The 12118-nt window shown below is 47.1% G+C and overlaps 1 protein-coding gene across 1 annotated transcript in view; it reads right to left on the reverse strand.

Annotated features, from left to right (window-relative positions):
- The window catches only part of FRMD4A (FERM domain containing 4A), a 36931-nt gene that overhangs the window by 21482 nt on the left and 3331 nt on the right, over positions 1–12118 (reverse strand). The window contains exon 2 of the mRNA XM_010177472.2: positions 7579–7720. Coding sequence (XP_010175774.2) covers positions 7579–7720 — 142 coding nt within the window. The remainder of the gene's footprint in view (positions 1–7578; positions 7721–12118) is intronic.

A 12118-nucleotide genomic window follows, 5' to 3' on the forward strand; every position in this document is an offset into this window, starting at 1 on the left:
TGACAGCTACAGCTCCACACATTGCAAAGCTCTGCCCCACACACAGCTCTGGAGCTCAGTCTAAGTCTCAGTCTAAATCTGATCCCTTTTGCATAAACTCCTTGAGTTTGGGTCTTGAGCTGGCCTAAATGGACAGGGCTGCTGTGGCTAAAGGGTTGCTGTTGCCTCAACAAAAGTTTCTAGGTGATCTGAAGGATCCAAGGTGTCTTCCATGGGGTGGCAAATGTAATACTGTGAGACCCACACTCTTTTGGACTGGCAGTGGGATACTCTAACCCACCTAAAATGGCACCAGACACAATCCACCAGCTGGATTATACCCAGTGATCTGCAGGGATTTCTTGTGGGACATTTAGTCCACTGTAGATCTATGCCTGTGGAGAAACTTTTGACTCAGCAGTGCTTTCAAAAGGGTCTGGTCCTCCTGCTTCGCTATAAGTGGTTCCTTGGTGGTCTCGGCACCTGCTGTGCCAGGGTGACTCTGGGGGGCTTCCCTGCCTCTCTAGAGCAATAGCACAGAGACACTAGACCTCTATTGTCTGCAGGAGTCAGATGCTACAGGTAGTTTTCTGTGCACCTCTAGGTTAGGGCTGAGGGGAGGCTTTAGATGCAGCTTGGCCTCCAAGCATACAGTGAAGACACTTAGCCTAAGGAGGCTGAAAATGCTGCTGCTGCTGCTTCATGGAGCTCTGGAAGGAACCTGAAAACAACTCTCTGTTTTGGCAGCAGAAAAGAGTGAAATTCTTGCTTTCAGCTTCATCTTTCATTGCTACTGTTCCAACAGACAGTTAAAGCCAAACTGAAAGAGGACTGAGGCAAACAATGTCATGAAACAGTTCTGCATTGGCCCAGGGGGAGCAGAGGATCTCACAGATCTTTTCCACCATTATTTTCTGCAGTTTTCATACAGGAAGACAGCTGGCACTTACTCTGTGAAACACCGGAGTGTTGCACCTTCTATTGGGCTGTCCTCGAGGGGGGCAGGAGGAAAAAGGGCTCTCTAAAGGTCAGCCAGGTTGAGCATAATCAGACAAAGGAGGACAACCTCACGGTAAGATTTTTGCTTAGTTGCTGTAGTCATCCTCATTTCATTTGGATTTGCCCTCATAGAGCAATAAAACTCAGTTCTGCAAACACATCTGTGCTGCAAGAACTTGATGTGATCTTCTAGAAGAGCCTTGTATTTGCACTGGCAGGGAAAGCCCTCTCTAGCATTTAGTAATTCTCAGTAGTAACCCTGGTGAGCAGTTTTCTATGAAAAGCTGAACTGCTGAATTTCTTCACTGAATTGCCAACAAACTGCTGAGCCTCAGTAAAAAGCTGCTCATGATTCCAGCAGATGTTTCAACCTTGTTTTTTTTTTCTTTTAGGACAACTTTAATGACCAACGTTTTCCTTTCAACTGCTCTTCCCCTTTCCTTCCTCTCTCTGCTCCCTACCTCCACACCAGCCTCAGATTTATTTTTAAAAGCCACTCATTTTTGCACTGTGTGTTGCCACAGCAGCTACACAGACGCTGGAACATTTAAAAGCACATGGACAGCCTAAACCCTGGCCAGATGCCTGCACTGATTTGGGGTGTGCCAACAAGAAGGAAACTAACGGCTTCTGGCTGGGCTGGTATGGACCCAAATCAAGCATAGCCAGCTCAGGGTGTTTGCTCCAGCTGTGCTTCCCCCGTGTGAGAACCACGCTGGTCTCACCCCTCAGGTGGTTGGTGGCAGTGTCCACTCAGTGTGTGCTTCACCATCTTTTTCACCCCTCCCGGAAAGCAAAGGAATTGGGACGAGATCTGGAAGTGCATTGTCACATTCTGAGCTAAGCAATGGGATTACTGCTGAAACCGGAGTCAGTCACCCCTTGGCACTAATGAACCAGTTCAAATTAACCTCTTCCAAGTGTGTCCTTGTATCACAAACTCTTCTAGTGCAGCGAGGGTTCAATGGCCAGGAGACAGAGGACTCGGTTCACAGCTTGTGATGCTGAAGTTTTTTAGTTTGATCATACCTGACTCATGATCCCTTGGGCATGCTGCAAACTTACTTATTTCTTCAGACCTTCCTGAAGTTTCTCCTTCAGAAACTGTTCTGTTCTAGCTGTTGGGGTTTTTTTAATTATTAATTTTTTTTTATTTTTTTTTTTTTTTAAAGCTGAGCTATTTTGGGGTGTATTATTAGATTTTTATGAGTTGGATTCTCTGCTTGTTCTCACAGGTGAAAAGCAAATGGAAACCTGATCAGCCAAGAGAATCACACCCGTGTGAGATGCTTGTAAAGGAGCAGAGAGCAGTGCTTTGTATTGCTGGAGTGCCTACAGCTTCCATTAGAGGCTCTTTATTTATAAATATGTATTAATCCAGCCTCGAGCAAGGCTGTGACCACAGACCTGCTTCTAAACCCAGTGGCAACTGACCCAAAAATGTCAGAACAAATCAAAAGACCATAAAAACAACCAGAGAAATAATCAAAGACCAGCACAAACCAAACCAATCAAGCAAATACTACCTTAAATCAGCCTTATTAAATATGATGCTGACTGAGTCACCGCTGCCCAGTGCCTTACAAAGGGGATCATCAACAGAGAAAAATCAGTCCTGAAAGATCAGTCCTGACATGAGAGACTCTGACTGCACCAGAAACAGTTGACTGGGAGGCTTTCTCAGGTATTTTCTCTCCCACAATTAGGGCTATGCTAATACAATAAATGGGGAAAATGTTGCTGAAATATGTAATATTCCTGTATGGTTTCTGAACCTTTCTGTAAAAATTATCCTTCGGCTTCCTTCCCACTCGCTGTGCAAATATTTACTAAACTCTGCCTTTTAACACACATTTCTGCAGAACCATTTCATGTCCTAAAAGAAAACAGGTTGTGAAAACACATCGAGTAGAAAGCACAGAGCCATCTCTTTGGTGGGCACCAGGAACCTGCTTAATTGGGGCCTGATTTATAGCTGATGCTGCTGGTTTAATTTCAAAGCCAAGGCAACCGTACATGCCCTTTCCTCCTTAGCATATAGGATGGGACACAGGTCTTGGTGACCTGAACATGCACTTAATACGCTGTTAGTACGTGGATACACTACTCATCTTCTTCACACTTGGCCTCTCTGGGTGATTTCTCCATCCACTGACATTCAGGAGAACATGAAACAGGGGGAGAACGTGGTCCTCCCTGCCCCATCCCTGGAAACATTCAAGGTCAGGTTGGACGGGGCTCTGAGCAACCTGATCTGCTTGAAGATGTCCCTGCTCATGGAAGAGGGGTTGGACTAGATGACCTTTAAAGGTCCCTTCCAACCCAAACCATTCTATGATTCTATGAACTCACTCTTCCAGCAGAATTAACAGCTGAGCTTCTTTACTAGTGCTAACAGGCTGGTTTCTGATCCTTCTCATACTGGGGATGTCAAGACTGTCTTGGTGATATTAATGGGAACATGAAGCAAGTGAGTCACAGCCCCGAAGGACCTGGCCAAGGTGATGTTCTGTGCCTGTGCAGATCTGCAGGGGCTCCTGGCTACCAGGTGTCATCTGCAAGACAAGCTTGGTTTTAAAGCTTGTCAAAGAGATGAGACCAGCAACGTGAGCCATCATTTTTAAGAGGAAAGCCCTACCAGTGACTCACTGTTTGTCCTCATTTCCTCCACCCATTTTAGTGGAGTGGAGTCAGCTTAGAAAAGGGATAAACGAGAAAGATGAAAATAAGCAAAGAGGATAGAAGGGATGCTGAAGAGCAAAGGGAGCCAAAGCTTGGTGCTAACATCTGTGAGGGGAAAGGAGATGCAACAAAGCAGCTGAGCAGCAGTGAGGCAAGAACATCCAAGCATCTCTTTCTCATTTTGTGAGTCTCCTGCTCCAGGAAAAACACATCTGAACATGGCAAACCCTTCATACTACATCTGTCTGCTGGCTCCAGCTCACTGGCACTTGTTTGAGGTCCCTGTGGAAGGCTGTCCCCAAAGCAGGGAGTGGAGGTCCCCCCACGCTTGCTCTGTGCCAGAGCCCGGGCTGACTCACCGCACCAGGATGTCAGCAGACAACAGCCAGCAACCCCAGAGAGCCGCTATCTCTCGTCTCTGCCAGACAAATAGGATATCCTCCGCGGCGCGCGGGAGCCCAGCTGGAGCTGCTCTGCACAGGATGTGCTCAGATATCCTGTGGGCGACTTGTCTTCATGAGCCCCTGGCCGTGCGGGTGCTGTTTATCCGCTCCGACACCCGCCGGGACGGTCCAGCTGGGAGACAGCCCCGCCAGATGGAGAGGTGGGGGCCAGGGAACGGGCTGGCTGGGCTCTGTCCTGGCATTTTCAAACATAAACAGGCCCCTGCACAGAAAACCTCCACTGCTGATGAAGGAAGGGGGCTCAGGAGGCTCCTTGAACATGTCTGCAGAGCTAAAGCAGAGGTGCTCCTCTGTGCTCTCCCCTCTGCCCACTGAGTTGAAGAAGGTGGTCTAGGGTTCAGTCCACCAAAAACCCAGTGATAACGGGGCTCCTCACTAGCCAGGAGCCCTGCAGAGCTCTTACGACACAGACTGCTCTGAAGGAAAAATCCACCTTAGACCTAACTTGGATTTAATTCTGGTAATTATCTCCGCTGCCTTTGATTAGGGTTCATGCCAGTGTGAAAGCAGAGCTTTTATTCATGGGCAAATCTTGCCTCAGATGTTCAGAGATGGCCCAGAGATCCTGAGCAGAAGATCCCTAAGCTAAATTGCAGCAGCCCACTGTTCTGGGGGGTCCCTTCAAAGCCAAAATGAGGATGAAAGTTAAAGAGTGAGCTTGTCTGAAATGGACTTGGGAGCAGCAGGTGTCAGAATTACAACTCTGCAATGGACACAGACTGAGATTGAAGGCCTGGGAAACATGGAGGAGCTTAGGCTTTGGCCTTGAACTGCTGTGACCACAGGGAAGTCACTGTCCCAGTATAAGACTCCATCTCCCCTCTGCTGTGTCTTGAGACTGTAAGTGATGTGGGGCAGTGACCGCCTCACACTGCACAGCAGGATCTTCACCAGACAGTGTGACAGCTGGAAGCAACAACAAATATTTCCTTGCAGCCTTGCTGCAAACCCAGGGGAGATGTGGCAGCTTTAGTGTGCTCCTCGTGGCACTGACCGCCCCTTCAGTGGGGAGGAGTGAGATGGAGAGAGGAAATGGCTACAAGTAATCTCCAGGAAAAAAAAGTACTGAGAACAGTAGGGACGTGAGGGCAAACAGAGATTCAGTCCTGCCCTTGTGATTTCGAGTCACTCAGGGTATTTACAGCCTGGAAGTCTACTGTGGCCACTTAATCATTTGCACTTATTCTGTCCAGCGCTCGGGCTGTTCCGCGATAACCCATCATTGTTGTGATTGTGTGCTGACCATCTTCAGCACAATGGGAGGAAAAGCAAAGGCTGGGACAGAGCCAGTGACTGTGCCCAGTGGGACAGGCAGCAAATGCCCACTCCCGTCCAGTCGGACAGGGATGGGTCACCTCTGCCAGCCAGGCTTGAGGAAAGGGGCTCCTGGAGCAGAGGGGTCTGGGTGACTGTGTGGAAGCAATCCAGGGTCTCCAATTTCCTGGTACCTCTCCTCCTCTACCAGATGTCTTCTCTCTATGATCCCTTGTAGCTGCTGGAAGGCACACAGCAGCAGCAAACCTCACAGTTCCTAACATTTTGGGGACAGCCCTGTCCTCATAGCTGGGAGGACCTCATAGCTGTGTTCCTCTGAACACAGGAACCTGGAGGAAGCCATGCTTGCCTGGCCCACCAGCAGCACCTCGACTGAAACAGAGATTCATATGGTCCTACGGAGGTGTCCAAGTAGACTGATCCATCTACCCAGGTGTGAAGAAATGACTCACCTCATCAAAGAACTCTGCACGGGTCCAGTCACTAGTGTAATTCTGCTGAGTCAGCAAACTCCGTGCTCAGCCAGAAGAGATTTGAGCAAGGAGCAAAAAAACTACAGAAATAAAAGTATGGGCAGCTCCCAAATGGGGATTTCCATCCACATAACCCTGATAGGTGCTGGCCCTACAGAAGCTTTTCTGGGCCTGATTTTCTGCTGGCTGGCTTTCACCTGGCTACTGCTCTCCCAGTGAGAACCCCCATGTTTTTTTTTCCAGGAAGGCGAAAAGTCAGTGTATTAACATGAAAACAGGATTACTACCAAGTAGCTCTCACAAACTTGGGAATGGTGCCCAGGAGGCTGAAATCTTGGACAGATCTTAAGAACTTCCTTGGGGTACTTAACATTATTTACTTTCCAGCAGGAAAGCTGGAAAAAATGCCAAACAAACAAAAAGCTCCAACAACCCGATACCGGTCTGGGAGCTGCTCAGCTACTGCAACTCCCTGAGCCATGGGAGGCACAGACGGTGGATTGTACACTGTGACAGGAAGACCTAAGGAGCAGAAAGGCATCTCTGTTTGCAGGCAAGGCAAGGAATTACACAGCAGAGGCTGATCTAGAGCTCTGTAAGCTTTGCACATTTTAACCCCTTGCTGGACATTTTCCAGGCAGGAGAGGGTGGCTTTTAAGAGACATGAAGGGTACAGTAATGCTGATCTACTACACCACTGTATAGTACCAGGGTTCAGTTTTGAAGTAGGTGTGTTCTTAGGTGGACTTTCCCTTGTCAAGCACGAGAAGGATATTCTCTGGTGCTGCACATCTCAGCACAATGGATTTCGATAACCTGATGTGACACTTAACAGGGGGCATTTAATTGACTGGAACTGTTAATTATAGTGATACCAGCAACCCTGCCCTCCTGAAGAGCTTCTCACCTGAGTAGCTTCAAGATCTCACAAACTATCAATCCTTGCTTTGCTCCTGGAGTGACGTTTAGAACTGTTTCACACACAGCTTGCCCCATTCAGACTGACAGGAGAGTCTCAAAGAAATACAGACAAGCTCCTGACTCCCCTTCCCCGGCCCTTCTCTTCTCACGCTCTAGCTCTCCTCTGTATCAACTTCTCTTGGGTTTCCTTCACAGATTATGTCTTCCTCATATATGAAGGTGTTCTAAACCACAGAAAGAACTGCTAGGTCCCCACACTAGTATGAAGGAGAGTGCTAGGGAATATCTCTTTTAAACCTGGGACACCAGGAAAATTCCAGCAATGGAGAGGCGAGGCAGACATGGACTCTGTGAAGAAGCCATCCTGCCCCAACACCGCGAAGGGACATCACCAATTCCCAGACTCAGTTTCCCTAGTGAGCTGCACTGGCTGACTGCTTCCTCACTGCTGGTTGGGGGCTCCTTCACAAACACATCTGCCTAGGGATCAGCTGGGTGCCAAGGGGTGATTATGGTAGAAACTGTGAGGAGAGACCAGGTCTCAGCTGGGAAGTGAGAGGTTGGAGGTGACATCCTGGGGCCAAAGAGGAAACAAGCAGTGGTAGTGAGAGAGGGGGAAGCTGCTGCCTGTGCTGTTTGTGGGGCAATGTGCTGAGAGGTGGACTGACACCAGGACAGAGAGAAAAGCTAAAGGGAAGTGACTTTCATTTCTGGCAGCTGCCCATTATACCACAGCTACAGCCCTTCCCACCATATTCTCTCCAGTTACAGCAAAAAGGACCCACCTGATGACAGAAGACTCCCGCTGCTGCCGCTGATAATTTTGCCCTTACTCCCCATGTTGGCCAGCTTTGAGGTCTTGAGCGTTCCAGTTTCAGTCAGGTCAATCGCAATCTCACTCAGGCTTCTTGCAGCATGAATCTTGGACTGGACATAGATACAGGAGTTAGTCATGATCTAGCACTTCTTTAAAGCTCACAGCAAGAAAAGGTCCTTTTGCTGTGGCAGAAAAGAGGCTTCCACAGCAAACTTGGATTATTTTACAAGAATAGAAACAATCTGGCATGGTATTCACTGCTGCACTTTCCACATTCTTAAGTGGGTGCAATTCTGGCATCACTTCCTGCTGTCCGTTATTTTCTCTGCTTTGCCACGGACATTTTTCCCTCTTAAACAAAATATGTATCTGTTACCACATACAATAAGAAACCTTCAGAAATGTCAACGTAACACACTGCAAAGCCCAAAGGCTAGAGACCATCTCTAGCATCTAAAGTAAGCCAGGAGGGGCCTTTCCAAATCTGCATTGAGCTTTGGACCAAGACACAGTGAAGACGTGGCATAAATGGGCTGTCATGAGAAGCTGAAAGAAAATACTGGCAGGAAAACATATTCAGGTTATGGTCCAGATAAACCAACCCCATGCAATGCCCCTACTGTGAGGGACCTCTTCAAAGCATTAACATTACTCCAGTAAGAAAAAACAGCCAGCCCCAGCTCAGTAACTGGCCGCACTAGGGCAAGGAGTTACCCATTGTATACCACCAAATGTCAACAATCTAGGAATCTCCAGGGGAAAGTAAACGTGCATACTGTGTAAACCTATAGGAAAGGAAAGGAAGGGAAAGGAAAGGAAAGGAAAGGAAAGGAAAGGAAAGGAAAGGAAAGGAAAGGAAAGGAAAGGAAAGGAAAGGAAAGGAAAGGAAAGGAAAGGAAAGGAAAGGAAAGGAAAGGAAAGGAAAGGAAAGGAAAGGAAAGGAAAGGAAAGGAAAGGAAAGGAAAGGAAAGGAAAGGAAAGGAAAGGAAAGGAAAGGAAAGGAAAGGAAAGGAAAGGAAAGGAAAGGAAAGGAAAGGAAAGGAAAGGAAAGGAAAGGAAAGGAAAGGAAAGGAAAGGAAAGGAAAGGAAAGGAAAGGAAAGGAAAGGAAAGGAAAGGAAAGGAAAGGAAAGGAAAGGAAAGGAAAGGAAAGGAAAGGAAAGGAAAGGAAAGGAAAGGAAAGGAAAGGAAAGGAAAGGAAAGGAAAGGAAAGGAAAGGAAAGGAAAGGAAAGGAAAGGAAAGGAAAGGAAAGGAAAGGAAAGGAAAGGAAAGGAAAGGAAAGGAAAGGAAAGGAAAGGAAAGGAAAGGAAAGGAAAGGAAAGGAAAGGAAAGGAAAGGAAAGGAAAGGAAAGGAAAGGAAAGGAAAGGAAAGGAAAGGAAAGGAAAGGAAAGGAAAGGAAAGGAAAGGAAAGGAAAGGAAAGGAAAGGAAAGGAAAGGAAAGGAAAGGAAAGGAAAGGAAAGGAAAGGAAAGGAAAGGAAAGGAAAGGAAAGGAAAGGAAAGGAAAGGAAAGGAAAGGAAAGGAAAGGAAAGGAAAGGAAAGGAAAGGAAAGGAAAGGAAAGGAAAGGAAAGGAAAGGAAAGGAAAGGAAAGGAAAGGAAAGGAAAGGAAAGGAGGAAAGAAAAGAAGTATTTCAGTTGGAAAGGACCTCCTACGATCATCTAATCCTCCTCCTATCTTAGCAGGGAATGAGTTGACTACCTAAGATGTCATCCTTTCTCCACTGGTTATAGAAGGATTTGAGACAAGACTGCCCAGAAAGTTCAAGTGAGATAACTTCAGAAGTTTCTCTTTGTTGAGCAGTGAGCTCAGATGTGGTTATGCCCACAGAGACAACAAAGGCAGAAAACGTTCAGGGCAAGGGGGTTAGCAGCACTGAAAAAAGAAACGAGCACAGTGGCTGCTTGCAGGGTTGGGCTCACTCAGTCCTCGTGGCTGCCCTGCCTCTGCATTACTAACTCCACTGTTAGAAGCTCACAATCTACCTCCAGTCCATTCTCTTGACAGTCTTAACATGTTGGCAGGCACTTAACATGAACAAGAGGATCAAGAACATGGATCAAAGTTACTGGGGATGGCCCTTCAGTTATACCCCTAGCACTACCAGGAAGAAGAATCCTACATATGAGGGTATCTTGGGTGGCTACACTAGTTTTTCAGACCTTTTTCTGACCAGTACAGCCTTAGGATCACCTTAAAATAACAACATCAGAACAAGCCCAAAGCCTCTCTAGTCCTCTATCCCATTTTAGACTGAGGTCACCTCCAAGCACTTCAGAAAGAAATATAAGGAAACTTTTCATGAAGCTGTTGTGAAATGATCTGTCCACATTTCCTCCTGCCTCTTCTGAACTAATGCTTATGCTCTGAGCTCTGTTTTATGTATTGGTTGTTGAATTTGCTTCAAGTAACAAGCCATGCTAACACAGAGGAAACTGACAACCAGGAAGAAGCTTGCTGTCTGTAACACGGCACACAAAGATAATTGCTACTTCATCACTGACCTGGAAATTGGCTTCTTGCTTGCTGACCCTCACATGAGCTCCTCAGTCACAGACGGAGGGAGCTTGGAGCTCAGCCCATGGCCCAAATCTCACAAGTCCTGTGCTGCTGAGCTTCAATTAGCCTGGCCTTGCAGGGCCACTGACCTGCAGTTTTGATTTCCCAGAACCCAGAAAGCTGTTGGGATGTTGTGCCAAGGCTCTCCAGCTGCAAAAAGACTTTTGTTCAGAAGGACGATGAAGCCCCAGTTCAGGATCACCTGAACATTCACCTCTGCACCTCCTCAAGGCCAGAAGAGATACTCAGCCCTAGTCATACAGTTCAGGTGACAGGCACATCATTACAGTGCTAACAAATCAGAAGCTGACTGATGTCCACGTACCAGGGTGTGATCTGTTCCCACTGGAACTAACATGAGATGGGAGTACAAGGAACACCTGCCATGACAGGATTTTCAGTGTTATTTCACATCCTCAGGAAGCAGAAATGATTTTAACAAGAACTAAGGCTGAACTGATGTCGGAATGCTCACCATGCTGAGCTTCATTCTTAGCTCTGTTACTGATTTGCTGTGGGGCTTTGGGTAAGACACTTAAAGTTACATTCTTAGCTATCCCCTGCCTCTGTTTGCACATCAGTGAAATAATAAGGCGAGTAAAATGTCTCCCTGTTGCACACTGTATTTTTAAGGTTAATTTAAGGCTGCAAATGAAGATAGCACTGGGAGAGCCTTATACTGAAAACACCTTCAGAAGTATTATCATAATTTAATATTCTTGGGTATTTATATGCTCCATCATTACCATTCAGAGGTGCCCAGATACCTGACAAGCTTCTTTCCACAACAACCCCAAGAATAGGGTGTGTGCACTCACTCACTGAGTCCAGAGACTGAACTACCTGCCAAGATGTCAGAGCAGATCAGGCAACCAGAACTGATCCTCTTAAACTGCTGTGATAAACCAGTTAGACACTTCTCATTTCTAGCAGTTCCTCCCCAAAATAAGCCCCAGGAGGACAGCACTCTCTTAGCTTCTTGGATCTGCCTTGGATCTGATGTTTCTGGTCAGAAACAAGATTTGTGAAACATGTTCTCCAAATAGCTCTGGGAGGTTAGTTCTAGGTGAAGAGGAAAGTCACTGCTTTTATCTAAGATTTCCTGCTACTGAAGTCTTGATAAGGAGCCTCAGAATGAACTGCTGTCTTGCAGCAAGGCCAGATCTGCAGAGGTAACAAGGCTTCAGACTGCTGCTGTCCTGGTGATTTATCTCCTGCAGGTGTATATATGCTGTATGACCCTACATGTATGTAGGCTTAAGTATACCTTGGATAACCCCAGGAACAGCCATACTGATCAAACCCAGTATCTGCCCAACCCAATACACTGGATCCCTGCAGCCTATGTCCAGGAAAGGTACAAACCCCAAGTGTGCACAGAGAGATCCTGCCCTCCTGCTCTGCCAGGAAGTGGTTTTCCTCTATTTGTAGGCTAGTTACAGTGAGAAGCCCTGTAGTTTATTTCCACTCATACTCAAGACTGCAAATTAGAGCACGCTCTGGCCCTACTTGTTTGACTAGGCACTAACTAAAACGCTGAGTGAAGGCAACACAACTGGAGGCTGCGGTCCTGGCCAGCACGCCAAGCCAGCAGCAGCTGGAAGTGTGCCCTACATAGGGCCAACAAAAAAATAGTGAAAGAGCAAAGCCTGGCATCCCTGGAGCCAGAAGAGAGGAAAAGCAAACCAGAAGAGAGCAGAGAGGAGATCAGCAGGGCAGAGTGATCTTCCTCCACAGAGGGTGTAATCCAAACCTGTTGATGCTGGTGGTGAAGGTTTTAGATCCAACCACAGTTGTGCTAATGGTGCCCTGCACTGAACAGTGGGGATGGAGCATCTCCTCAAAAGGAATAGGGTTAATTTTCCATGCTGCTCAATCCCTGCTGCCTCTGCTGCCTACAGCAATGCCAATCAGCGTCAGGTCGTCTCCTGCTTTGGACAACCACTCATCA

The sequence above is a fragment of the Antrostomus carolinensis genome, unplaced genomic scaffold, assembly GCF_000700745.2.
Source record: "Antrostomus carolinensis isolate BGI_N321 unplaced genomic scaffold, ASM70074v2 scaffold18720, whole genome shotgun sequence".
Lineage (NCBI taxonomy): Eukaryota > Metazoa > Chordata > Aves > Caprimulgiformes > Caprimulgidae > Antrostomus > Antrostomus carolinensis.